The sequence below is a fragment of the Pseudoliparis swirei genome, chromosome 9 (assembly GCF_029220125.1).
Source record: "Pseudoliparis swirei isolate HS2019 ecotype Mariana Trench chromosome 9, NWPU_hadal_v1, whole genome shotgun sequence".
NCBI lineage: Eukaryota > Metazoa > Chordata > Actinopteri > Perciformes > Liparidae > Pseudoliparis > Pseudoliparis swirei.
The window spans coordinates 12,490,777-12,517,582 of NC_079396.1; the positions used below are offsets into that span (position 1 = coordinate 12,490,777).

At 42.9% G+C, this 26,806-nt stretch overlaps 4 protein-coding genes across 9 annotated transcripts; 1 reads left to right on the forward strand and 3 right to left on the reverse strand.

Moving 5' to 3' along the window:
• Positions 1–703: 703 nt before the first annotated feature.
• Positions 704–3,594, forward strand: LOC130199450 (pepsin A-like). The gene is made up of 9 exons (XM_056422940.1): positions 704–812; positions 1,077–1,218; positions 1,372–1,489; positions 2,053–2,171; positions 2,276–2,472; positions 2,563–2,679; positions 2,769–2,913; positions 3,112–3,210; positions 3,308–3,594. Exons 1-9 carry the CDS (start codon positions 754–756, stop codon positions 3,440–3,442), a joined length of 1,131 nt encoding a protein of 376 aa, XP_056278915.1. The 5' UTR covers positions 704–753; the 3' UTR covers positions 3,443–3,594.
• A 512-nt stretch (positions 3,595–4,106) lies between these two features.
• On the reverse strand, positions 4,107–6,046 carry LOC130199814 (uncharacterized). Of its 2 annotated transcripts, XM_056423603.1 has the most exons (6): positions 5,895–6,046; positions 5,488–5,799; positions 5,200–5,326; positions 4,840–4,973; positions 4,711–4,745; positions 4,107–4,583 (listed from the first exon to the last, which is right to left on the reverse strand). In XM_056423603.1, exons 1-6 carry the CDS (start codon positions 5,926–5,928, stop codon positions 4,419–4,421), a joined length of 807 nt encoding a protein of 268 aa, XP_056279578.1. In that variant the 5' UTR covers positions 5,929–6,046; the 3' UTR covers positions 4,107–4,418. The 2 variants fall into 2 exon arrangements, with proteins under 2 accessions (XP_056279578.1, XP_056279579.1); XM_056423604.1 differs by lacking the exon at positions 4,711–4,745.
• Positions 6,047–7,085: 1,039 nt separating this feature from the next.
• Positions 7,086–18,201, reverse strand: znf335 (zinc finger protein 335). Of its 5 annotated transcripts, none has more exons than XM_056423860.1 (28): positions 18,116–18,201; positions 16,655–16,848; positions 16,246–16,522; positions 16,051–16,128; positions 14,621–15,655; positions 14,314–14,496; positions 14,023–14,184; positions 13,677–13,929; positions 13,407–13,584; positions 13,200–13,312; positions 13,079–13,118; positions 12,841–12,957; positions 12,373–12,449; positions 12,022–12,182; positions 11,692–11,915; positions 11,474–11,573; positions 10,857–10,945; positions 10,482–10,738; positions 10,112–10,229; positions 9,823–10,020; positions 9,469–9,611; positions 9,193–9,332; positions 9,032–9,093; positions 8,845–8,931; positions 8,666–8,749; positions 8,512–8,571; positions 8,278–8,380; positions 7,086–7,783 (listed from the first exon to the last, which is right to left on the reverse strand). In XM_056423860.1, the coding sequence occupies exons 2-28, from the start codon at positions 16,844–16,846 to the stop codon at positions 7,668–7,670; spliced, it is 4,647 nt and encodes a 1,548-aa protein (XP_056279835.1). In that variant the 5' UTR covers positions 16,847–16,848; positions 18,116–18,201; the 3' UTR covers positions 7,086–7,667. The 5 variants fall into 5 exon arrangements, with proteins under 5 accessions (XP_056279835.1, XP_056279833.1, XP_056279832.1 ...); XM_056423858.1 differs by having other exon boundaries at positions 13,079–13,097; positions 14,621–15,706; XM_056423857.1 differs by having other exon boundaries at positions 14,621–15,706.
• A 732-nt stretch (positions 18,202–18,933) lies between these two features.
• On the reverse strand, positions 18,934–23,279 carry mmp9 (matrix metallopeptidase 9). Its single transcript, XM_056423035.1, has 13 exons — positions 22,942–23,279; positions 22,456–22,694; positions 22,138–22,286; positions 21,906–22,034; positions 21,621–21,794; positions 21,323–21,496; positions 21,061–21,234; positions 20,791–20,946; positions 20,486–20,702; positions 20,252–20,391; positions 20,009–20,159; positions 19,786–19,889; positions 18,934–19,668 (listed from the first exon to the last, which is right to left on the reverse strand). Exons 1-13 carry the CDS (start codon positions 23,077–23,079, stop codon positions 19,544–19,546), a joined length of 2,070 nt encoding a protein of 689 aa, XP_056279010.1. The 5' UTR covers positions 23,080–23,279; the 3' UTR covers positions 18,934–19,543.
• Between the last annotated feature and the right edge of the window lie 3,527 nt (positions 23,280–26,806).

A 26,806-nucleotide genomic window follows, 5' to 3' on the forward strand; every position in this document is an offset into this window, starting at 1 on the left:
TGACCAAAGTCATATTACATATGTTCTGGGTCAGCTGCATCTGTTTTACGTCTTACTGCTATCAGATACTCCTGCCCAGGTGACCTCAGCCAACACCTTTGGAAACCTTTGGAAAGTTTCCGTGTCAAAGTTATACAAGAACTTGAATCCCCTGATTTCTATGTCAACACATTAAGTGTTCTGTTATTAAATATTAACTTGCCTGTACGGTACATTCAAATCACCAGAGACCAAAAGTCAATCCTCATGTTGACACGTTTCCTTTGAAGAATTATTTATGCTGAACTGATTTTACGAAGTAAAATAAATGAACAACGCCGAGCTAATCGTTAGTTTACATAACTTTTACATGAAGGATTTCTCTTCAGTGCGGTCGTAGGAAAAGTCAAACAAAGCTTCAAAGTATAGTTGTAAGAAACACAGTTTCTCCGAGCTGTGAATATTCAAACAAAATCCCTTTTAAACAAATAAATTATTAAATGAGCTGCACTTTATAAAGCTCTTGATTTTAGAGTTTATTGTTGTTGCAACGTATTTTTTTGAATTCCAGCGAAACCTTTAATTGTTCATTTGTTTAACGGGATATTTGCTCTCAGATAAGAAGCACCGCATCACCTACTTCTTATTTCCGGCTGATACGTGGTATCAAGTTATGAGGTAGGGCATTTTGGAAACTCAACCTTGATTTGTTGAATTTAAGGGCTGGACTCAGCCACTGGAATTTCACTTGTCTGAGTCCAACAGTGAAGTAACATGATGAAGTTGCTCGTGGTCCTGTCAGCTCTCGTGGCTTTCTCCGAATGCTTCCACAAGTAAGTCTGACCTGGCTGGTTGAAAAGCCACCAGATCTTTTATTGCTCTGACATTTTACACATGAATAGGTTGAATTGTTGAAATACAATCTCTCCATCTCGTTGTCCTGAGGGAAAAGTCTTCCGGACATCTTGTTCTGAGCTATCACGCCTTTCAAAACTTGCACAAAGCTCAAAGAAAAGCTCACTTTCTGATTTGTCTGGCAGTAATATGTCAGACGTCTGTACATATTGATGATCCCTTCTTTTTGTTTTTGTGCTTAGGATTCCCCTGATCAAGGGAAAGACTGCCAGGCAAGACCTGCAGGAGAAGGGACTATGGGAAGAGTTCAGGAAGCAGTATCCATACAACCCCATGGCGAAGTTCATCCAGGGTGGTTCTGAGGCCATGACCAACGATGCTGACGTAAGTCCAAAAGACAACAATAGCTGCTATTTTACACTGTGTTGTATTATAATTATATCCACCTCTGCAACACTTTAAAACATATGTTGTGCTACATTTGAGTCAAGTTCATGTTCATTTGCACTGTTAACTTCCCGCCTTGCATCCCTCTAGTTGTCCTACTTTGGTGTGATCTCCATTGGCACCCCTCCTCAGTCCTTCAGCGTCGTCTTTGACACCGGCTCCTCCAACTTGTGGGTGCCTTCAGTCTACTGCTCCAGCCAGGCCTGCAGTAAGTGTGACTGAGACCACCGCTGCCGAGGGTTAGAAGTGGGCTGTTAAGATTTAAACATTTGGTTCGTGTTTTACACAGCGGTTGAAAGGAATTCATTATATTTACTCAAGCACTGTGTATAACTACACATTCAAGGTTTCCATTGTATGCTGCTTTATTCATTTCTTTGACAACTTTTGTGACTTGGTATTTTGCAGAGTAATATTTGACATATACAAATAATGCAATTCTGCATTAATTAGATATATTACATATACTGTTAAAGATTAAATTAGCTAACCGTGGAAAAACAAAAGTAGTAGTCCCTTCACATTCATCGGCTGCAACATATTATACTGAGCCATTCTGCAACATCAGTGCCTTTATCTTTGAAATTAAAGTATATTATTCCTAATAACTTTAAACTTATTCTTGGATGTAACTTAGATTTCAGGAATTTTACTAATGCAGTATTTTATGACTGCTGTACTTTACTACTCGAAGATCTAATTACTTGTTTAAAAAAAATAGAGTTTATAAAGAATCTGCCGAGGTCTGACAAAGACTCCACTCCTCCGCAGACAACCACAGGAAATTCAACCCACAGCAGTCCACCACCTTCAAATGGGGCGACGAGACTCTGTCCATCGCGTATGGCACCGGCAGCATGACTGGACGTCTGGCCGTTGACAACGTTGAGGTAACCAAAGCCCCTGGAACAAAACGCCTCGTGTATTTAGACTGCAACTAGGCATATCTCTGTGGTCTGTTGAACTGTGACTGACAGCTGTCCTATGTGTACAGGTGGGCGGCATCACAGTGCACAACCAGGTGTTTGGAATTAGCCGCACAGAGGCTCCCTTCATGGCCCACATGGCATCTGATGGTATCCTGGGACTGGCCTTCCAGAGCATCGCCTCTGACAACGTCGTGCCTGTCTTTGACAACATGGTCAAGGACGGACTGGTGTCTCAGCCCCTGTTTTCCGTCTACCTGAGCAGGTACTGAAACACGATGGAGATCTGTTGGTTGGCAGGGTTTCATTTCCTGTGACATTTAATGAAATTGTTTGATTTATTTCCTCCCTTTAGCCATGGTGAGCAGGGCAGTGAGGTGGTCTTTGGTGGTGTGGACAGCACCCACTACACTGGACAGATCAGCTGGATCCCTCTGAGCTCTGCCACCTACTGGAAGATCAAAATGGACAGGTGCCAAGAAAACACTAAACTGAATACGAAGCACAAACGTATGTTGCGTAACTTGACTGTAATCCACTTTCTGATGCTTCTCCTCCCAGTGTTATGATCAATGGAAATGTTGTGGCCTGCGGTGGTGGTTGCCATGCCATCATTGACACTGGTACTTCCCTGATTGGTGGCCCAACCAGTGACATCAAGAACATGAATGCATGGGTTGGAGCCTCAACCAACCAGTACGGAGATGTGAGTCATCCCATCACACCGTATCCATTTTGAGTACATTTCCCCCCTTTTCTGAACCCAGGGTAAACAAACATGTAATGCTCTGACGTCAAAGCAGGACGTGGTGACTTGCTTAAGCTGGAAACCGGCACAATACCAATAAATACAACTTCTGCTGAAACACGGTATTCAACTGTGTGTGTGACGTTCTTCTCCCAGGCCATAGTGAGCTGCCAGAACATCCAGAGCATGCCTGAGGTCACCTTCAGTCTGGGCGGACATGCCTTCACCATCCCTGCATCTGCCTACGTCTTAAATGTCAGTGAGACCCAAGCAACCACTGGAGCAGAAACATTGTCAGTACTGTAATGAAGATTGTGTGGAAGTAAATGTATTTCCTGTTGTCTCTTCACAGCACGACAACAGCTGCATGACTGGCTTTAGCGGCGGAGACTCTAATCTCTGGATCCTGGGAGATGTCTTCATCAGGGAGTTCTACGCCATCTTTGATTCCCATTCTAAGTACATTGGCCTGGCCAAGTCTGTGTAATCAAATGGGATATCTGATCGATATCTATGAATGTTTATTCACAGTGTAAGGGCATGTCGGACTCAAAAATAAGAATACTTGTGCAATTGGAGATTGTGAATATACTTTTGAACATGTGGCTTTGCAATAAATTGATTATAGCAACTAAAGTATTTCTTTGAATTGCTTGTGTTAGTCTGACTGCGATGACTACGATGAAGATCACACATCAGTGCTGCAAAGACGTCTTTCGAAACATCTCTAGCCGCTTGAGTTTTGTGTTTCAGCTCTGCACTGAAATGTCACAGAAATAAGAATCTGTTCCGTCTTTCCATTCATTCGCTCTTAAGAGAAACTTGACCTTTTATAGAAGATTGAAAAAGACTTGCCATCAGCTTTTTTGGTGTGAAGGAAGAAGAGGCCAAGAATAGAATATCGAGCTGCTCTGCGAATAACCTGAAGGCTTGGTGGTAATCGAGAAGAAACTGATAAGGTCCAACACTGATTTAAGAAAAGATAACCTGATGACATCATTTGACAACTCGGCTGCTTTTTCAACCTGTGGAGACTTTTGAAAATACTCAAGCGAAGGTGTTCTGTCTTAAATTCTCCAGACTATGTTCATTTCTTCCATGCATCATTTCATTTTTATGTCTTCACATTTTCACAAACAACACAAGCTATATATATATATATGGGGTAGTTCAGTGATTTAATATTGCACCTCCATAAAGTTAGAAAGTCACTAAAGACAAAAGAATAGTTCAAACAAAGTGATTGTTAGTCCCTGATATGGGTCAAGCTCCAGAGAAAGCTGGATCTTACAGTACATTTCCCATAATGCAACCAAATGCATGTTTTTGTTAGCTCCCGTCTGCATGACACATCCCTTTCAAACTCCACCGTCTATCTAGTAAACTGAACATTTCAAATGTGGTGGTGAAAACAAAACCGGTGGCATTACAATCCCAAATGAACTAGATCCTCCCAGGTGGATTCACTGGTGGATTGCCAGTGTGGAGTACTCCACCGTCCCATCGGGCTCGGCGCTCCAGGTCGAGTCGGGGGATCCCGCTTGCTGCATCCTCAGGTTTGCATACACCTGTGTTGGCCTCAGGTGAGCTGTGAAGTCCACTGTTGTGTAGACGATGCCGCTCATGTCCTGGAGGAAACACACGTTGTCAAGAGACTGTCTCGGGGAGGAAGTTTGAAGCATAAACATGCAATCTGCTTTTGAAAACAAGTGACAATGAATCACGGAGGCTACATGTTCCCTGTTTAGCACTTACCGGGGCCTCTTGTTTCAGTGACTCACATTGAGTTTCTGCATATTTGTCGACAAGGGGAAAAAAATAATTCATTGGTTCTCTATACCCATTCCAAGAAAAAGAAATCACAATTTCTTTTCAGACACTTACCTGAAAACTGCTTACCGGGAGGTTTACGTCTTCCCTCGACTCTGCAGCAGACAATACCAATAACTGAAGTAATCAAAATCATCACTGCAATGGACACAATGACAGCTAGTGGCAGGCCCAAACTCCACGGAACTCTGGAGAAGAAAACAATAACACACACACACACACATATATATATATATATATATCTACGTATACGTTTATATACATATATATATATGTTTATTGTACAGTTTGACAGAAACATCTACATGCAGCCACAAGATGAGCCTCGCATATACATATATATACATAACCTTCAGTCAGACAGCACTTTTTGGCCAACTCGCAACAGAAAATGAGTAATCTGCTGATGTCTACCTGTCCCTGTCACTGTGGTCCCGTGCCGGAGCAGGCCGAGAGGAGCCTGGGAGCGTTGTGGAGTTGTTGGGGGTTTTGACAGTTGTTGTCAGTAAAGGCTGAGTCTGGCTGTGCGGAACAGAAACCTCTGCAAAATGCAAGAATATTAAAAAAGCTTCCAGAGTTTATGGCTGAAATGTATCTTATGAAGCTGCAATAATGCATTTCTTGCTGATGCGTTATTGTTCAAGCGGCTTTGGCACAATTCACATCTATAACATCACATTGATGAAGATTAAGACTGCTTACCAGACACCTCGACATAGTAATCACTGTAGATGCGGTTCTGAGTTCCCAGCACAACACATCTGTAATATCCTCCGTCCACAAAGCGCACATTTGATATTTTAAATTCTATCCAGCCGTCTTTCTCAGTTGTCGTAACTCTTCCTCTCAGTAACTCACAAGTGAATCCTGCACTGTCCAGCAGCTTGTAGCATCCTCCTGGATAGAGTTTACAGCAGGACTTGGAGTAAATATTGTAATATGAAGGGAATTTGAGTTTCAGCAGAACGTGTTCAAACTCCTCGATCTTCTGCTGCCCTTTTAGATAAGGGATATCTGGAAAACAAACATTTCTTATTAGTGTACAATTTACAGGCACTCCAGAACAGGCAATCTATGAAATTGAACTCTTAGGGAAAAAACAAACAAACCTAATAAAAGAAACAAGACAAAGGAAAACTTCATCTTCAGCGTAATCCTCGCTGAGGCGCAGCACTTTGACACTTTTCCACTCTTTTTAGAGGATCTGAGGCCCCTCCTTGCTGAGGGAAAGAGGAAGTTGTCAGTCCAGCAGCTGGAGAGAGAAGAGTCAATGCCGACTCTTTTGAGAATTGTAGAGGCACACTTCTTCTCCGTTTAATTTGTAACCTATTTGTAAGTACGCGTGAACTCTATCCATAATGTGGATGTACACAGGAACACCTGCATTGTGTGGTACCACTGAGACAAACAATAGAACTTTCCAATGTTGACATTTTTCCAGTTTCATTTCAGTTCCTCATCAGATCAGCTCACTTGAGTTTGGCTTAAAGACTGCACGGCCCATAATGCACCACCAGCAGGCCAGTGCAGGCTGCTCAGTACTTGTTGGAACACCAAGTTCTCTCAGAAAACATTTCAGCAAAGAGAGAAGCAAGCCAGGATTCAACTCATGGGACAACCAAAGAAGCCAGTGGTAGTGTAACAAGACTATTGTGATTATCGTGTGGTATTGGGAGTGCTTCTATATTATTGATGTGCTGCGCACTGTTTGCAGTCATTTGTTGGATTGAAATTGTTTAAAATGTATTTACATGTCTAACTTTAGCTTTTTGTGTTTTCAAGGTTTTCGAGAATCATCAGATAAGGAACAAATAAATATTGAGCCGTGTTGGAAAGAGTCATCCCGTGCGTCCTTTGGGGTTCACGTACCAGGCCATTTCAAGGTGGGCCAGAGTAGAACAAAACACCTTGGCACTTAACAACCACTGTGTGGTCAGTGGTCACACGGTCGCAGGGCGTCGACTTGACTCCGCTCGGTTTGAAGGTTGCAGTTTGTGTTGCGCTTGTGTTGCATTACATTGTTTGTTTCGGTCATTTCACTCTACTCTGCTCTTCTACTGCAAAATGTCGACACGTACTGGAATCGCTATTAGCACATAAGACAATATAACACCAAACACTTCAGGATAGAGTTGCATCAACTCATTTCTAAATGTGTAAACAGCGACTCTTTGGTAAGGGCTTTGCTTTTGTGCTGTCCAACGCATTATAAATCGACATTTTAAAGCAGATAGAGGTTCCTTTATGAAATCAATCTCTTTATCTGGACATGTATGGCCCCATTACAGCGTCAACACAAGTATACACAAAGTGATTTATTTGGTGTCAGCGTCCAGCTTATTAAACACTTCATATTCACCAAATCAAAACATATCCTCCATTGCAGAACAGAAGACAAATGCAAAAGGTATGTACATATTAATATTTAGTAAACACAATATTGTGGCAGTCTAACAATTAAGAATATTATTACAGAGCAAACATCACTCTCTCCCCCCCATTCAAAAACTAAAATGTTCCTTTGGATACTCACTATATTTTCTAAATTATGATATAAGCTGTTTCATTCTCTTTGATAACATTGTCTTGCAAATGGAGGCAGTTGAGGCATGTCAACAATACTAATTACAGAACAACCTTGCTAAATGAACTCTGAAATGCACAGCCCCTATGATTAAGTTAGAAGCAATGGGTGCAATCATTTGAATTTACAAAAAGTTGGCGATCTTATTGAACAGTGCAACTGCGGCCGAGCAGGTGACCGTTTGGAGATGATGTTTTAGTTCACAGCCAGCTAAATGCATAAATAAGTTGAGGTCACTGTACTTGTCAGTTCAAAGTGGTTTATAGTCATTTGTATCCAAGCATTGTTAAGAAGCAGTCTATTCCTCCGTGAAGGTGATGACGTCATAGTGGATGCCTTGCTGCTGCAGCTGCTCCAGCTGTTCCTGTGTAGCTTCAGTGTAGACGGTCTGGGTCAGAGCCATGGATGCGTCCGCTACGGGTACAAGAACAAAGATTGTTGTCAATGTAGTTACTTTAAGTGTTCATCATAGGCCTATTTCAAGGTTTATGTTATTCTAAAACATAATATGATTACAAATGAACAAGATCATAAACTATTCACCCATTAGACAACACAGGTGGTTTGATATGTTTTAGCCCATTATCTATATATCTATATATATGTTCACCATTTCTCAAAGCATCTACATTTCAGCATCTACAACTTCAATTCACTGGGGCTTGAAATTAAATGTGCAGACACACAAGTCATTGTTGGCTTCTTAATGGTGTGATCAAGAGTACTCCAACATCTGTGTTTTTATTCTTTTTATCAAACGTTAAAGCGAGGAATCTGTATGCTTTGGAAAATAGATGCTAAACACAGGCATGGTATTTAATAGATTGGGTAAATAAACAATCCAACAGTGTAGTGGAGGACTGAGGATACAACAAGTGAAGTGCAATCCGTTCCCTAAAAGAGCCGACCTGTGATGGCAGAGTGGGAAGCGGCCTCCAGATCTTCAGGATTCACCAACTGCTCCGAGCTCACAGGAAGATACTGGATCTGACCGTCATGGCTCACAGCAATCTGAACGCGCCAAGAACATGGAGCAATGAAGTTGTCAAAACTAAAATCTCTTACTGCAGCATTTGAGGCCATCCGTCTCAGTTTGTGAAGTTCAATGTCTCTCTGTAGAGTGATCCAAGTCTCAGACTCACCTGTTGCTCCTGCAGAAATGTCCCGTCATGCTCGTACTGGATGATCTGTCCATCGGGCATCTGAGGAACAGAAGAGCAGTTTGAACATTATCCCCTGAAAACGCTGCATGCATCCATCAGTTATGGCGACTTATTCTGAGCCGAACACACTGACCTGTATGTGGTTGCCATCAGCCACTACCACATACTCCTGAGGGATCAAGTGCTGCACACCGTCCTGAGAGATGATATACTGAACCTGAAACAGGACAAATGAGGTGAGATGAAAGTTTAAATATATAATAAGGGCTATGATATAAATGTATACAGCAGAATCTACAAAATGGCTCTTACCTCAGTCACCTGGTTCTCTCCTGTCATCAGGTGCTGAACTGTTTGTCCATCTATGGTTGTTATCTGCTGGATGTATGTTTCCTCCTCCTGATTAGTGTACACATTAATGCATTTTGTTACAATTGCCCTCATTCTGTATGCAAAAAGAACAAATCACGTATGTCCAGCATGGTGTGAACGCTGGTACCTGGTCTGATAGAGCCTGTTCTTGAGCTACGATGATGTGCTCCTGTCCCAAGACCTGTAGCGCTGTTACACGCACAAAAACACACACATATTCATTGATTTTTGTGATTTTGTGTGCCATTAAACATGTGCTATCACTCAAATAGTATTTGTGTTCCTTACAATGTAGTGTGGCCAGTGCCTCCTCATCACTATTCACGATGATGGTTTGCTGAGATGTGGGGGGGCGGCTTTTGCGAGCAGGATGATCCAGATTGTGAAGACGCTCCATATGAAACTTTAGATGGCCATTACGGTTAAACCTGTGATATTGAGCAAAAAAAATACATTAACATGAGTCACTGTCCATAATCACTTTGCGATATAATGTAAAAAAACATTGTTTTATATAGGAGAAAATGCACGTTTTGTGACCGTTGTATTTCATTTCGTACTCACCTTTGTCCACAAAGTTTGCAAGTGAACGGTTTCTCATTGGTGTGTGTCATCATGTGTCGCCGCAGGTCTTTCTTGTTCTTGGAGGCAAAGCTACAGCTTGGACACTTGTGAGGGCGCAAGTAAGAATGCAGCTCCATGTGAGCCTAAAGAAAATAGGATATGAATCCCATTCAGAAAGAGTGGATCAAAACAGAAATGCTTTTAAAATGGCCTTCACATTACACAAGGGTGGAAATGCCGCCATGTAGTCATAGCTGCTCACTTTGAACAATCTGGGGTCAATTTAAGGCAGGCTACGAGTGGTGATTATGGTCTGCATTTGCTCGAAAAACCAATGTGTTTTTGACAACTCACCTTGACCTCCTGCCAGGAAGTGGAGGTGAAATCACAATCAGGACACTTGAAGGTGTTGGGATCCAAGTGGGCCCTCTTGTGGTTCTCCATGTCAGAGCGTCCGTGGAAAGACTCCATGCATATGCGGCAGGAAAACCTCTTGGTGCTCAGACCGGGAGAGCTCTCAGCAGAGGGAGAGGCGGGGTCTTCGCTGCTCAGCTGAGAGACAACAGAGGACACGGTCAGAGAGGAGGGGTACGCGATGAAGACAGATCTCTACATAGCAAAACAACGCATCTCTCGCTGTTACCTCCACCTGTTGCAGAACACCATCAGGCAGTGCCGACGTCAAGTAGTACTTCTCACTTTTCAGGCTTTCCGACCCGGAGACTTCTACAGCCTGAGAAGGACTGCCCTCATCGTTGCTACTGCAAAGACAACAGTTTTATGACATTACAGATTGAGAAGAGATCATAAAGGTGATCAATAATCCTACATTTAATCTCATTAAAACCAAAGTAGTAATGTGACATCTGTTCCACTGTGTGTTATGTAGTCTCACATAGCCAGACATATTTCCACAGAGCAGTGTCAGCGTCTGGCGTCCCACATGATCAAGTTGAAGGGAGGAGAATGCTGCGTGAAGTAGGCGGTTACGACCCACAGGCTGTTTAAGTCACCTGTATCCAGGGCTGTGGATCTCTTCCGCCGCCTGTTCCACCACACTGAATTCCCCTTCGCCCTCGTAGGATTCGATGGAAATCTGAGTCAGCTCTCCTGCTTCGTTGGTGGCTGCCTCGAAAGCTTCTTGGAGCACCGTCTCCCCGTTCTCAGACACGTGGAAGGTCACAACCTTCGGCGCCTGGCCTGATGCTGTGGTCACCGTGCTCCACGTGCCCTTTTCTAAAGCTTTGCCGTTGGAATTTAGCACCGCCACCTGAGGAGCACGTTCAGTCACTTTTAACATAACGTATCTTATTTACACAATGAATACATACTATCCACATAAATGTAACGCGCTTATGGAACATTTAATCTTTTTAATGAGCACCAACCTGCAAGGCGTTTCCAACCAATTCCCGGGCATTGCTCATATTCAGCAGCAGGTCAAGGGCGTTCTGGGCAGATTGGTCACTGGATTCAACTGAGGAGCAAACAGTCAGCAGTCATCTTCAACCTTCATCCTACCAACATATTTTACAAACAAGGACAACCAAATCTGGAAAACATTAATAAACTACTGGGAAAAAAAAACCATTTGTGTAAACTAATTTGAATAAAAGTTAGTTAATTAGCTTCAGGGCTCTGAGATGGTCGTCTAAAACACGCCTCTACAGGGTCATTGACTGCGGGTACATTTGTGCTGCTGGATAATGGATCTAATATACAACCAAGCTCTTCTTCACTTCCCTAGACTCAACGAGCGATGAGTGGTTCCGTCTATTGGAAATACATTGGACTGGGGCACTAAGATATAAGTTGGTATTATTAAAAAAATCGAAAACAATGATAAGAAGTCATAAAGAGCAAATGCATTGACAAAGTCACGAAACAGTGGCATGATAAAAACAAGCAGTGGTATGTATAGCTCTGAAGTCTGTGTGTACCTCAGAGGTAGATGGCGACATACCCCAAATACTAATAATGTGTGTTGAATAGAAAAAGGACTGACCATGCTCATAGATGATGGTGGTGTTTCCCAATGCATCCTGGGACACTGAGGCATTTTCCATGCCCTGCATGGCTTGTAGTGTTGCAGAATCCACTGCAACCTAATGAAGGCGGATGAGAAAAAACAGTTATCACCAAATACCGCAAAACATTACACATCCTTAAACAAAATCCAAAGTGTGCCAGAGATGAATAACAGAAAACCTCAAACAGACTCACAATAGTGTTCTGCAAATCCTGTGTGTCCTCATGTTGTTGTTGTTTGAACTCCTCTATCTGCTGCAGCGTAAAGAAGGGCCTGCGGCGCCTCCTCACAGGCTCCTCAGGGTGCGTCACCGACCACTCGTCAAACGTCTCAGGGTGGCGACACTGCACATGCAGACGCAGGTTCTTCCTGTGCTTGGTCGTGAAGTGGCACAGATCACAGGAGAAGGGCTTCTCCCCTGTAGAAGACGGTGTTCATTGGAAGGAGATTGTACGCTATTGCATCCGTGAGGTGAACACACTCATCTTAAATACACTGAATGGAAGTCTTCCTGCTCCACAGACCTGTGTGTTTGATGGCCAGATGGGAGACCAGGAACTCCTCTTTACAAGTGGAGTATTTACAGTAGTCACACTTGAAGGGCCGGTCGTTGGTGTGGGACAGCTGATGGTTGAGCAGCAGCTTCTTGTTGTCACAAGTGTAATTGCAAAATTCACACTTAAACCTGCACATGAACATTTAAGAGTTAATCATTGTGATAATATCATGCTTACTCACATCAACAGCAAATGATGAATGCTGATTCATTAGGGCATGTTCTAGACTACATTGCTGATCAGACATGTCTGTTACATCCATGTTTTTAAAATACAGAATGATTAATGACAAAATAAATATATAATAGAAATACTGACTTGCTGTCTCCAAGACTCTGGATGTGAGTCAGCAGGTGCATTTTGAACGTGTAGCGCTTCTTGAAGGATTTGCCACACTAAAAACAAGGAAGAACAAAGAACATTGGCAAAATCTGGATATTTGTGAATATAAAATATAATAAGCATGTAAAGAAAGAACAGGTGGAGCCTTATGATTTAGAATTAACTTATTTAAGATTTTGTTTTTCACTTCAACGGACGTTTGCTAAGAGGTGTGTCCTAACTGTTGCAAGGTAAAGTGCGGTTTTAGTGCGATACTAAGCCCAATTTTACGATTATCTGTATAGTATTATAAGTTGCAATCACGTTTGCCAGGATTGTCGTGAAAAGGACATTTTCATATCAGGCTATGCCTACTTTAACCACTTAAAATAGTCAGTGCCATGTGCCACACATATTAGTGTTCATTAAATATTCTTAAAAATGTTACGGTCTTTATCAGCTGACCTTATCACACATGTGTGGTTTCTCTGAGCTGTGGGTCTTCATGTGCTGAGTCAGTCTCTTTTGCATGGGGTAAATCCTGTGACACACTGGGCAGAGGAACTCTGACACCTTTGGTACCTGCAACAATGAACATAAAAGCCATACAAATGACTTGAAAGTAATTCTGCTACACGAGACCATGAGCATGCTAACTAGCATTTAAACATCATTCAAATATTGGAGTCCTGAAATGTCTTACCAACTCCGTCTTTCTTTTCCTGTAGAGATAAAAAATAACACTATTTAAAATAAAATAAAAATGTGTTCTGTATTTCAAATAGTTTATTATGCATGTGCTCTATGTTGACCGAGTTACTTACTTGTCTTTGTTGTGGATTGCTGCGTGGCGAACTACATCTTTCTTGTAGACGCTTGTGTAATCGCACTCCTCACACTTGAACGGCTTAATGCCCTCATGGTTGAACATGTGCTCCTGCAAAACAGCATCAGACTTTTAGGGCACCGTACAAACCGGCATGTACACTGAGGTTAACCCTATTGCTGTGACCTGCTTTATTGCAACTGACCTTGAGTGAAGACCAGCGCTTGCAGCGATAGTTGCACTGCAGGCACTTGAAGAGCTCTGGGTCATTGCCTTCATGGGAGTCAACATGGAAGTGCAAATCTTCTTGGGTGAGGAAGCGAGAGCCACAGATCCAGCAGTTGTGAGGTCTCAGGAGCGGTTTCAGGGACTTATAGTACCGACTGTGAGAAAACGAAGAGAAAAAAGCAATTAGCTTGTTGTAATAGTATGTAATACTATTTGAACACAAGTTATTTCATAATTGTATACTCACTTTCTATTGATATATTTCTTATACTTCTTGCGAAGAAAACGCTTTGAGGGTCGGCCGCGTTTCCTCTCAAAGAACTCTGGCTGTGTGTTGGAAGACGGGTCTTTGTTCTCAGAGTCTGATTGGCTTATTGCTGCCTCAGCTGTGTCTCCATCTGTCCCTATAGCAGGGCCAGTGTTCAGCCCAGAAGAACTCGCCTCTTCAGATCCACTGGCATCCGCACCCTCACTGGGCTTCTTTGCAATACTCTCTGCTTCTGTAACAAACCAACGAAAGAGAAGAATGTGGAGGCTTTCCTGTGCAGTGACAGGCGGTTTTTTGCTTTACTTTGTCGAAACTTAAAGCCAACCTTTGCCATTGTAGCCTTCGTCTAGAAGCCTGTACTTCCTTGGACGGCCAACCTTGCGTCGAGGACGCCCTTGAGAGGAGGAAGAGATGGGAGCGGGCTTCTTCATGATGGCAGGTGGTCTTCCTTTGCAGTCCTCGTTTGCAGGGTTGTAGTCACTGTCCTCTGGGAAGAAACAAAGGAACGGCGAGAGGGAAAGTGAGAATGATTAGTTTCCCTTTTACTGATTCACTAAGTCAGACAATAATGTATGTTTGTCTGCATGGGGGTTGAATACAAATCTTCCTCTCTGACCTTCAGGATCATCAATAGCACCAGAATCCACAATATCATCCTCCTCTTCCTCTGCTTTTTGGGGCTGAGCTGCCTTCGCCTTTGCTGCATTCCTCTCTTCAGCTTCTTCCTTCTCTGCCTGACGACGGGCAAATGTCTCATTTTTAGGAGGTCGGCCACGTTTACGCTTCTTTGACATGTCCCCTGAATCCAGACATTATACCACAAAGAAAATGTATAGTTAATAGTGTTACATTTAAAAAAGAATCTGAACTTAAAGTCAAAGCAATATTTATTTGTGATACAAAACGTATCCGTACTACCTTACCTGCAAGTCTGAAGTGTTTGTCTCTCATGTGGTTGATTAGTATGTCTTTGGAGGCACTCTTGTACGGACACATTTTACACTTGAACTGCTGTACAATCACTACTTCCATCATCTCCTCCAACTCAGCCATGTTTGGTGTTCTGTGTCCAGAGCCTTCTGCCACTGTTGATGTCTCCATCTCTCTGACCAGCCCAGCTTCATCCTGAGGCCCCTGGGAGCCTTGGGGCTGCTCTTGGCTGGGTGAGTATTGTTGGGGCTGCTCAGGCTCTGGATTGGAGGTGTATGTCCCACTGCTGCTGATGTAGTGCCCAGGCTGGCTCTCGCTGCACTCCAATGCCTCAGGAAGCCCACCTGAACCCACCGTGTCCGCCAGAGGGTGGTCTGATGAGGAGCTGTCGTCGGCATAGAGAGAGGCCTCTGGACCATTGCTGCTTTCCATATAACAGGAGTGCTGCGGCTGGTCCGGATCCTGGTTCCGCTCGTCATCATCGTCTCTCGCTTGATACTGAGAACAACCTGGCTGCTCAGAGTCTGCAGCTGCAACACAGTCTCCTCCATACTCCGCCTCATACTGCCGACTTGACTGGGTCCGGTGGTCCTCACTACTGTCAATGTAACTGCGTGAATGATGCGGTTGCTCTCCTTCGTCCATCCCACACTCCAGATACCCAGTGCTGCACTCCACCACATAGTGACCTCGGCTGGTAAGGTTTGAGTCAGCCCCGCTGCATTCCACATATCCAGGCAGGTCCTGGTCACTGTTATCTCCACTGTAGTCAGGGAAACCCGACTGGGAGCGAGTCTGGTCGGGTTCCTCGCCTGAACACTCCACGTAGGACGATGAAGACTCTCCTGTCTGGTCTGGACCATCTGCACTGCAGTCCATATACTGGGAGGGGTGGGAGTGCTGGGGCTGGTCAGGCTGACTGCTGCTGTCCTCTGGGTAACCAGAAGGACCAGGCTGATCAGGATCAAGGTTGCCATGCACGTCTCCCTGGTCCAGACAGGTGGACGTTGGCCCTTCTGCCAGACCTTCTATATGATCAGAGAGGGCCGAAGATGACATCTGGGCTACCATAGGAGCCCCTATAGCAGACAAATACATAGAGATGGATTGAACACACTACAACATATTCTCATACTGTGTGTCACCAATGTAAGTGGATTAGAAATGAACTAAATAGAAGCTCCCTTATTAGAAGACTAGAATAAAGTTGAGTCGTAACAAGTCGACATGGAATAGTTGAGTAATGTATATACATTACTATAAATAAATGTAAATAAATGCTGTCCGAGCAACACCCCACCAGAGTATTCAGTATCGGGTTTATATTATATATAAATATGTTTATAATTTTCTCATTAACTTGTACAATGGTTTGAAATGAGGTGGAGACTTAATGAGTTAGCACTAACAATAGCAGTTTTACCATCATCTGGTCCTTGTAATATTAGATACTGGGTTGTTTCTGCACCTCCTTCTTCTGCACTGGTCACAGCTATGCAACCTGACAGAAGAATAGCAGCCAGCATCAGATATCTGCTACATTAAAATACTAAAACTGACTCAACATAAAAGCTTCTCAACCTATAATACAACAGAAAGTGGAGTGTCGGCTGAATACCATTCATGATGTCAGGGCCGATGGTGGACTCTATGATCTTGTCAATAGCCGACCCGAGGTCTGATGAGGTAGAAGCAGTGGAGTCAGAAACCATCATGGCTCTTTCAGACGCAGCACTCGAGTGGACCAGCACTTGGACTGACTCAGACACCATCACTGACTGCGTCACTGTGGAGACGCTGGACACGCTGGTGGACTGGGCGACTGACGAGGAGTCTGGGAGGTGGACTGATGAAACTCTGACGTCAGTACTGGAGCTGGTTTCTGAGACGAACACCTTGACAGAGAGAGACAAGAACCGGATTGTAATACCAACAAATGTTAATGACAAAAGCAAAACCCTTATAACTTTTTTTGTGTTTTCTCACACACGCACAGAAAATCTATTTATTTATGTTTTTAAACGTACCGCGAGTCCCTCTGAGCTCTGTCCCACATGGCAGTCAGACTCTGGGGCCTGTGCATGTGAGGCAGCTGCATCGCTGCTGTCTGCAGACATGGCCTCCGATGACTCCACACCCATGCCGCTTTCGGACGGTTCCTCCATCCCAGAGGGACCGGCATCACTGCTGCTCTCCACCTCATTCTCCTCCGAATCCATAACTATCCACAAACATGGAATAAAAACGATATTAATTTGAAGTGTGTGTCATGTTTAAGCATATCTTGGTCATTACTGTAATTAACAAAATTGCTCTTTCATCATTCGAGTAATAATGGTTTGCAATATTTAAGATTGTTCATGGTGCCTGCTACTTTGTCACTGGATTAACAGGAGTATGGAAAGCAAAGAACTTTGAGACTCAAAACTGAAAGTTTGTCAAAGTTTTTTAAACGTGTGGAAGGGCACAGGCTATATTGGAAAAGGTAACTCAAGGAATTTATTTTTGGTTTCAAAGTCTCTTAATTTGACACTTTACATTTAGTGTTTGTCTTTGTGAGGTCTTTATTTAGATTGTGATACCGTGATGGGTTTTGTGGAAATGCAAAATTCTTTCATATACTTCACATAGTGTGCACATGTAAACAAAGGTTAAAATAGCCAAGAGCAATATCTCCAATTATGGGTGTGAAATGTCATGAGTACATTCACTCAGATAAACACCTTTGATTTACTGAGTTTATACTTTTACTCCACTGCATTGAATAACAGAGTGAATGCATTTGTGATACTATGTATAACATTTTCCAATTGATTTCAGGAAAGAGTATTTAGGCGTCATCACTTCGGTTAGTTCACTAGTGATACAGGTACAGCACTGAGTATATTTGGGACAACTTAAACCCCGGTGGCTCCAGCAGTTTATCTGTTATCCAAGTTATAAGAAGTAGTGTCATTCCAGGACGTCGGTGTGCGTTAAAGGGCTCTGTTCTGGGGGTGTGGTGAACGTTTAGACCGGTTCAATGTGCCTGTGCTTGTAAAACGACATGAGCAGTGAAGTTGTTTGGAGACTAAGGGAACCAACGCTGGCTCCCGGTGATGCAGAGCCGGCAGCTCTGAGCAGGCTAGCTGACATTGTTGTTCGATGACGCTGGAAAACAACTAAAATGGTCCCAGCGGCCGATGGAGTGGTTGAATATGACTGCGTCGTGGACGAAGAGCCGCTATAAGCCAGTCATCACGTCGGGTGTAAACACAGCGACCTACACAGCGCGTGTTAGCCGTTTTAAACGGGCCCAGCTGCCCTTGATCCTGCCTGCTCCGCGTCGCCATTTTCCACCAAGTAGCCCCGCTTTACACTCAGGCATCTGAAAGCTCTACTGGGGACCTCGAGGGCCTCAGCTGCGGCAGACCGCCCAAATGCTCTCCCTGAAGAAAATGAAAATGTTTTCCCTCACCGCTACAAGAATCTCCGAGCTTTTTTCTTACCGTGTGTTTTCGAGTCGACGGGTTTCCGTTCGTGTAGAAGCGCGGGGGAGAACAGGAATTAGCATCTGATAATTGTTGCTTCTTTCTAGTCGGGCGCCATGAGACTCTCCTTGCTTCCTGTCCGTGCAACCGGATCTTATTTATTGTTTTGGTTGAAAACGCTTTCTGATCAAGCGAGCTTTGGTATATTTACCTATTTTAATCATTTGTGTTTACTGACTGGTCGTTATATTTTTCATATGTTCGGCAAAAGCTACGGTTATAATCACTTAGTGGACTATTGTTTTTAGAGGAAGGCGTATGACGCAATTAGATGCGGAGTAATATCTATTCACTCGGACCGTCGTTTAAAGAGACTCCATAAACCGTACTGCAGACATGTATTACATTTAGTTTTCTATAGTCCGGTTGTTGTCGTGTTATCCTTAATGGCTACGTGGGAAATACGTATCTTCATTACTCGCAACATATGAATTATACATGTTTGCAGGGCTCTCAAGTGTCACGCATTGAGCGTGAGACTCACGCATTTCGGTCTTAAGTCACGCACTCCCGCCACACATCGTATTTCTCACGCTGAAAAACAACTCTCGGCTATTTAATGTTTTAATGTGCCGCAGCACGCAAACATGAGCCGCGCTGCCCTCACCGTGGAGGAATCAAGCGCTCCCCTGGAGTTCTGCTGTGAGGAGCCACTTATCAGCCAATCCAACAACAAAAAAATGGGCTACACAATAGCCAATCAGAAAAAAAAACGTATCTGTTGTATCTGGGTAAGATCGAAAATTACGTCCGTCTTAGTGAACAATCGACACAACTGGAAGTGCGATGTAGTTCTCACAGTTTATTGCATTGAAAGAACAAACTTAGACAAATACAAAACAAATCAGTCTCATAAATAATTTCAGTGAAGGAGACAATAAATTGTCTTCCAGTGCAAGTGATTGGTTTTAAAGCCATTTTCAGAAATACACAAATATATTTATACAAAACAAAAAATATTTATGACACGGACATAATATTAGATATTGCTAAGCATACCAAAATAATCTAACACTTAAGAGTCTGAACCTGTCAGACATAACCATACCATCTGGAATCCAAATAGCGTTTGAGAATATTTTAGTTGTAGTTATGGGTCTCAAATTTTAGACCACCACAACCGACCAGTTCACAGATTATCAGACGGAGGGCAAAGGCAGTGCCAACAATCATTTTGCTTTGCTTTCCTTTTGGCCAATGCTGTATGTTTTAAGAATTAGCCAACATCAATGACAGGAAATCTGACATCCCAGAAAGCAAATACATCATACAACAGACGCTATACGCAAATACTGCATCACATTCTCAATGACACCTGCACACGAGAGAGAGAAGTAGGTGCTGCCACATTTAAGACGATTTCCAGCTCATCCCTGTTTATTCATCTCAGTAGCTCGTGCCTGAAGCATCTGAGCACTTGAGGAGATCGTATTTCACATAACCAACACGATCCACCTGCCTGCGGGAGTTCATACGCCAGTAGAAGCGGTCTCGGCAGAAGTAGATGTGACCTAAAACAGAAAAATAAACATTTGAATCACCAGAGGACAACATGACGATTATTGCATGAAACTATTTGTTACATGCTAATTTAGTTTATTGAGCTCAGTATACATTAAAAAAATTACCTTTGTACTGGAAGACATCATGAGCATCACTGGGGACTCCACCAAAAACGGCATCTGTGTATTTGGGGTACCCTCTGTCGATTTTCTGGGCCTTCACATCAAGCCTGTGTTGATGATAGCAGATGATGTCATTAGATTAGAAGGTGAATAGTCAAAGAGCTGACAGGTTTGAATTAAATCTGAAAATCTTCCCATCCTTATTTCTTACACAATTTTAACTCACCTCCAGTAGTTCTCCCCACTGAAGAGCAGCACTTTGCCTTTCCCCCTCTGGAGGGCTCCCTCCACATTCTGAATGCTGTTCGGCAGGCCGAGCTTCTCTATGCTGCGGGGGCCCAGGACACTCTTCCCTGTGTACACCCAGAAACGTGTTCCTACAGAAAGAAAATGATCATTAGAACAAATGTTCTCGCACTTTTGTCCTTCGTGTTTGTGGTCCCTTATACACTGTATGTAGCTTTATTACCTGAAAAAAAGTACAATTTCCTGGCCAGAATGTTCTCAAAGGCAGAGTCAATGACTGCTGGCAGAGCGGGCCACGTCTCTGAAATAGAAAATGGTCCCTTGAGCCCTCCGTTTCTCTCGCTGGACATCTTCCAGTAGTCTCTATTGATAAACACAACATACAATTAACAAATCAGCACTCCTGGTTTGTGTTAATGTTGCTGTTCTTACAAAGTAAAATAGACTAATTGCTTACCCGTCCTTAAAGAAATGTAGTTCTCCCTCAATCACAGTGATGGCGTCAAATTTGGTCATCTTGCAGGCATCTTTGGTGGGATCCACAGGTCGTGTGGTGGCAGTTGTGGTGGGATCAGTGGGTCCATCTGGAGAGTCGGTCTCATCAGTATCTGGGTAGGTGGTAGGGGTGGGTGTGTTGGGCCCAGGTGGGGTGGGATCAGGGCCTGTTTTGCTTCCTGAAAAAAAGAAAAAAGTGATTGAGAAGTGGAAATGTAGGCATTTTAATGCAATTTTATATAATAAAACCGTTTTTCATGAACTCACCATAGAGATATTGAATGCCTTCAATGTCATCTTCATGCAGGGAGAAGTCCTTCACGTAGCTGTACATGGGGTACATGAGAGCCTCTCTGATGTTGGAGTGATCCAGGCCAAGGGCATGGCCAAACTCGTGGGCTGCCACCAGGAACAGACTGTAACCTGGAACACATGCATGGAATATTAATGAATGGTAAGGGTGAATACATATATCATGAATCTTCTCCACTTTCATATATTCTTATTCTTATATTGTCTTATATTCACATTACTCACCCTGGTCAGGACAAAGGCCCCATTTCTTGTCGTCATCATAGCTGTCAGTGGTACTGCACCACAACTTGCCATCTCCTCGTCCCTCACTTGTGCAGGAGTCGTACTCTTTACCCAGGAACACAAAGGGGAAGTGGCAAGGCTCCCCCTCAGCGTTTCCACCAATTACAGCAGTGTCTGGCCAAACAAAGACATAATATCAACAGTAAGATAACATCGTGGCAGTACTCCACCGTATTCAGGAAATGTGGTTCCCGTCACTCACCACGACTGGGACAGAATCCATATTTCTTGTCATTGTCAAAGTTGCTTGTTGTGGCACACCAGCGATAGCCATCACTGCGGCCCTCTGTGGTGCAGCTGTCATATTCCTCCCCCAGAAAGACGAAGGGGAAGACACACTCCGCCCCGTCTGCGTTTCCATCAAATGTGTACAGAACTGTCAGGAGTAGAATAAGGGGCAAGGACAAGCGGGTGAAGCGAGTCAGTATTCCACAAATGGAAACACATCTAGCTGACCTCTGACCTAGGATTATCCTTGCAGAACAAATGCTCAAACTTACGTTCACTTGGGCAGAAGCCATATTTCTTGTCAATGCTGTAGTCAGCTGTGGTGGCACACCACGGCAGGTTATCCGAACGGCCATTAGTGGTGCAGGTGGTGTAGTCTTTGCCGTCGAAAGTGAAGGGGAAGTGGCACATGGCACCCTCAGCATTCCCATAGCGAGTCTTCACAGCTTCAGTGACAGAACAATAACATACATGTTATGTAATGCGTCATGTGAACACTAGAGGGAGGCATATTATTTGTTGGTGGTGAAGTACTTTCTTTTGGTATTTATTATTACCTGGTCCTGTTCCCAGGGTCCAGTACTCATCATCGTCAAAGTGTGCGTCACCCTGCAAACCCTCACCAGGGGGATAAGCATGGGCCAGAAGACCATCTTTACCATCGAATGGATATGGGTCTCCATGGTCTGAACAGAAGATCAAAACTTGTGCTTAGTTCAAAATCATTATTCAAGTATGTGACATCAGGATGAACACCGCCCATGAATTGACCAGAGCACAAACACATACCAGCTTTTCCAAATGAAATCATGATGTCAGCTGTTCCATCAAAGAGGCGGGTAAAAGTCAGAGGGGTCATATCACTCCACACCTTGAAAGCTCTGGCAAAGGCGTCATCAACCAGAGAGTAATCCATGTCTGGAGTATAGTTAATGATCCTGAGGAGAAAAGAAGAACAACACTGTTTCAGACTTATAATTGACAATGTAAGTGAAGGAACTTACTTCTCCATCAGAGACGCACTTTGTATTTGGCGCCTTGCATTACAAAGCACACACGTTATAATATAGCATCCAGTCTATTAACAGATTATTTCTACCTACTCACCTATAAGTGACATCACGATTGTCCCATTTGAGATCTCCGTCAAACGTTTTGTAGTTGGCCACATCGGGAACCCCGCAGCGAGGCCGTTTCATGGCCTCCAGGGTGGACTTGTCCATCTCTCCAGTCTCCTCCAACCCCATCTGCCTCTGCATCCTCTTCAAAGCCTTGGAGGTGGACACCATCGACTGGAAGCCGCTGCGTTGCGGTGAGTTCATGTAGCCAAACTTCTTCAGGTAACCCTGGCAGGAGAAAAAGAGAAACCACGATAATGAGTCCATATTGTGTTTATGTCTTGTGATGAGCAGGATAGAGTGTGTCCTTATGGAATACACGTTGGTTTGTATAAGTACATCCAACTTTTACACCTTCATGTAACTTGAATTCAGAAGAGCATGCTTTTCATTAACATCATAATAGAGGTATTTGCCATGGTAATTACTTGCCTGCACAGCCTGATTGAGACAAAATGAACCATCTGCTACTTACTTCTGCCAGCTCCGTATCCGTCATGTTCTTCACGATGTCTCCTGGGAAGGTGACAAAGACCGACTTCAGAGGAGCGCTCCATCCATCCTGGATGCTTATCCCCAAAATTAAACACACAGCTAAAGCACAGCACCTCATGATGAGACCTGTTATCGATTGCTGATAAATATATACGAAGAGCCTTGCAGTGAACAAGTGCTCAGTTAGACAAAAAAGATGAAAAAGCTGCTCCACGGACAACCAGCAGTGTTTCTCCTTCAGTGTTGGCTCCTCTTTGTTTTGACTGGCGGCTCCTGTTGTCTCTGCTCTGTGCCCTTGGTTGTGGACCTTGTTTTTATGCAACGTGCAGCGTAACGTCTTAGTCACTTAACCCTCCCCCACCCTCTAACCTCAACCCTCCCACTTACATCTTGATTGCACATTAAATGTAGGGGAATTTCCAGAATTTCCACATTTAGCCTTACCTAACAGCTAGTGAGTGGTTAGCTAGTTGTTCTTCATTGGAAATATTTCAAACTGTAGGAGGTGAAGAATGACAGTAATGGATAAGACCAATTATGACAACGTTGTATGGTTGCATTCATATTATGTTAATTAAAGTAAACATGCCTGAAAACCCACACAAATGATCAACCAGATTACAAGTTATTTTGAGAACTCTTAAAATGACTATGCTACCATAAATAAATAATAATAGTACAATAAATAAATAAACTAAAAAGGACATACACATAATATGTAGATGGTGACTGGACAATATCTTTGTCATCTTTTTAATTCATGTGAAATTATATTCTTGGCATGTTAATGTATTATTACATTACACACTGATCATGGGACCCAGCCAGACACTTCTGTTATTAATATGGTCTCAGCAATGATATAAAAAGTTTCTTCCATCCTTTTCAAAAATAGAGATTTGTTTCCTCTTTATCTGATGCCGAATTAAATATCAAACTAGGTCAAGCCTAAAGTCAATTCTGAGAGAAATGTCACATGTCAGTTGTTTTATTATATTAATTGTTCTATGATTGAGTTGATTAAGAAATCCCAATCTATTTAAATGTGATTTTTTTGCAGTATTACATTATTGTTGTTGGCCAGATTTTGGGGAACTACCAGCTTCATCATCACTTCAGTGATGCTGATGCAACATCTTCACTGGGTTCTTCCACAAGATGAGCCAATTCACTAGCAATGATGAGCATTGCACCTCATTTTCTACAAAGCACATTTCTGTTACATAACAGTTTGAGCCATGCATTAAAAAACACAAGAAAAGAAAAATAAGAAGCCTAATTTGTATTCTAAAGACCAACTTCTACGTTGGCTGATCTTGAGGTTACCAACTAAGTGTTTCGCTGGGTACGTACTGTATTTGTTGACATTTAGAGGTACCGTATGTGAGTGTTGAGGTGTTGTGGAGAAGGATGCGTCTCAGCCAGCATGTCATGACTCATTTACATTCCCACATGAATAACCAAAGCTGCAGATGAAGGTTTTTTTTCCCAATGAGCACACTGCTGACATCCTTTCCTCCCATGCAAACATGTTTACTCAGATGCTCTGCAGCATTTTCAGATGCAGGAAAATAAACATCTCTTTTTAACTGATGAGCCAAGTCAAAATACTCCATATTAAGTAGAGTGGGAAGTCCCTGCAATGCCCATATTGAAAAATGATTTTCCAATTTCTAAAAGTGGATAAAAAGACATTAACTGCAACGAGACTTGTCTTTCATTGTCAATGACTATTTGTATCAACGTCCTAATGAAGAGGAGGTGTGGCGTTTTGAACCTGCGGTTTGATGAAGAAGGTATCATATTTGAATCTATGGTTGTATGATGTGGTTGATGACACAATTTGACACATCTATCATTCTTCCCCCATTTTACCAACTTACCTCTTTATTTTCCAATATATGTTGTTGTTTGAGATAATTTCCCCTCAGAGAGCAGCAGCCATAATTATGCATTTCTTTTGTTTTTTGGATCAATATGTCGATACATTTTAAATCTCTAAAGTTGAAGTCTTGATTTCCCACACATACCTCTCCAGATCTTCAATGGTATTGACGGGTCAAAACACAGTAAGGGGGATTAAAAAAATGTAAATTCCCTTCATTTTAATATGCTCATTACCCTTCGCTGTCTCTCACTTTATATGCACATTGTTCACATGGAACTCTGTAAAACAAAGCCAACTCATTCTTCCTGCAAAACACCAAGTACTTTGTTTTTCCACAAAATACACAATACAAGTTACAATGTACTGTTACATAACAGATTCAACAGCTTCAAACAGGCACATGCACAGACATTTTGGGGGGCAGGTGCTCAAACCAAAGAAAAGGGCACCCATCGCCAAAATGATTTTTCCAAGTTAAGGAGTTGGTTGCTAGCAACACTTGAAACACATTGTGTCGTGAGAAGACATGAGAGTTGAACAAAATGACATGTTTTCTATTAACAATTACAATTTATTTTCATTTACAAAATAATAGGAGCCAAAAATGCCATATAATAAACAACGTACTAACCTCGACCGTTCGGTCATGCCGGGAAATATCAAACTTCTGTAAACGTTATAAGGCCTCAATCTGATATTTCCCAGCATGACATCACTCTTGGTTAGTAAGAAGCTATTACAAGTGTTGTTTTTTCTTGCGTTTACTCTTTTCACCCTCTGCAATTACTCATACAAGATTGATCTTTGTAAAACTGGAACAGACAAAACAAAGAGAAACATACCACATAAAACAATGTGGCACATGGATAGCATGACACCGAGAGCTATTGTTAGCATAGTTTAGCTGCTCTGTTCTAACTGTGAATTATTGTGACATTTATAAAATGAATGAATAAATTCAACATAGGCTACTATCGAAATTGTCTAAATGGCATTTATAAAACAGATCTCTCTCTCTCTCTCTATCTATCTATCTCTATTTATATCTCTCTCTCTCCTCTCAAACATGACGTCAGTAAACAGCTGGACTAGGCTTTGAAATCACGGATTTCGGGAATTTGTGTTTGTTTATTTTTTTAAGGAAACGTCGGACCAGTTGTGACGTAATATTTTCAGTTGTGGTTAATTTATCACCAAACAACGTCAGGGGACAAACACCGTCATGACTCATGACCTGTGTGTCTGATGCTGCGGGTCAGAGGAGAAGGAGGTGCACCCGTTTAGTAGCGGGAGGAGCACTGCGCGGCGGAGGAAGTGGAGGAGGAGGAGGAGGAGGAGGAGGAGGAGGAGGAGGAGGAGGAGGGAGGGGCGCGGCGGGGGCGCGGCTGGGGCTCGTGAGCGCCGCGGAGCATGTCGGGGCGAAATTCTCACAAGAACTCCAATAAATGCCCCGACAGATATCCAAACACATTTGGGAGGACTTGATGACAGAGACTATTTTTTATTCTTAAATACTTATTAATGAAGAAAAAAAGTGGGCTCCAGAAAAAAGGGCACTTTTCTCATCCAGGGCAAAAGGGCTGGTGCTTGAGCACCACTAGGGGTCTATCTGTGCACAAACCCTCTTTCATTTGTTTTGGTCATTCAGACACAATCATGAGGTTATTTCTGTTCACATGTGGCTCCTCCGTGGATCCCCATGCCTTGAAAACATCTGCGACTAATTTGACATGGCGTCAAAGCCTTAATGAAAACGGCTGCATGCATTTAAACAAATGCCACATTTCATTTGGTTTTGCCACTTCGTTTACAAAAATACTTCTGGCACAGAATCTCGAAGAATACACATTTCTGTGTGGCACACTTCTCAAAATTGCTCTCAGTCCCAGAACAGCCTGTTGGCACACACCACCTCGAACATATGAGGAGGCCAACTGCGTCATCGGAGAGCTGTTTC

What these genes read in the sequence shown, in the direction of transcription:
- LOC130199814 (XM_056423603.1), bottom strand. Translation starts at nt 5,928, where the DNA reads ATGAAGTTTTCCTTTGTCTTGTTTCTTTTATTAG. An exon ending in TGTCTTGTTTCTTTTATTAG is followed by an intron (nt 5,800 to 5,894) that starts GTTTGTTTGTTT and finishes TTTGTTTTCCAG; the next exon opens with ATATCCCTTATCTAAAAGGG. An exon ending in TCCCGGTAAGCAGTTTTCAG is followed by an intron (nt 4,746 to 4,839) that starts GTAAGTGTCTGA and finishes ACAAATATGCAG; the next exon opens with AAACTCAATGTGAGTCACTG.
- mmp9 (XM_056423035.1), bottom strand. Translation starts at nt 23,079, where the DNA reads ATGAGGTGCTGTGCTTTAGCTGTGTGTTTAATTTTGGGGATAAGCATC. An exon ending in TGGATTCTGTCCCAGTCGTG is followed by an intron (nt 21,235 to 21,322) that starts GTGAGTGACGGG and finishes TTGTTTGGCCAG; the next exon opens with ACACTGCTGTAATTGGTGGA. An exon ending in TGATGTCTTCCAGTACAAAG is followed by an intron (nt 19,669 to 19,785) that starts GTAATTTTTTTA and finishes TTTCTGTTTTAG; the next exon opens with GTCACATCTACTTCTGCCGA.
- znf335 (XM_056423857.1), bottom strand. Translation starts at nt 16,846, where the DNA reads ATGGATTCGGAGGAGAATGAGGTGGAGAGCAGCAGTGATGCCGGTCCC. An exon ending in AACAGGCTCTATCAGACCAG is followed by an intron (nt 8,932 to 9,031) that starts GTACCAGCGTTC and finishes TACACTAATCAG; the next exon opens with GAGGAGGAAACATACATCCA. An exon ending in CATTTCTGCAGGAGCAACAG is followed by an intron (nt 8,381 to 8,511) that starts GTGAGTCTGAGA and finishes TGGCGCGTTCAG; the next exon opens with ATTGCTGTGAGCCATGACGG.
- LOC130199450 (XM_056422940.1), top strand. Translation starts at nt 754, where the DNA reads ATGATGAAGTTGCTCGTGGTCCTGTCAGCTCTCGTGGCTTTCTCCGAA. An exon ending in CTGCTCCAGCCAGGCCTGCA is followed by an intron (nt 1,490 to 2,052) that starts GTAAGTGTGACT and finishes ACTCCTCCGCAG; the next exon opens with ACAACCACAGGAAATTCAAC. An exon ending in CATCTGCCTACGTCTTAAAT is followed by an intron (nt 3,211 to 3,307) that starts GTCAGTGAGACC and finishes GTCTCTTCACAG; the next exon opens with CACGACAACAGCTGCATGAC.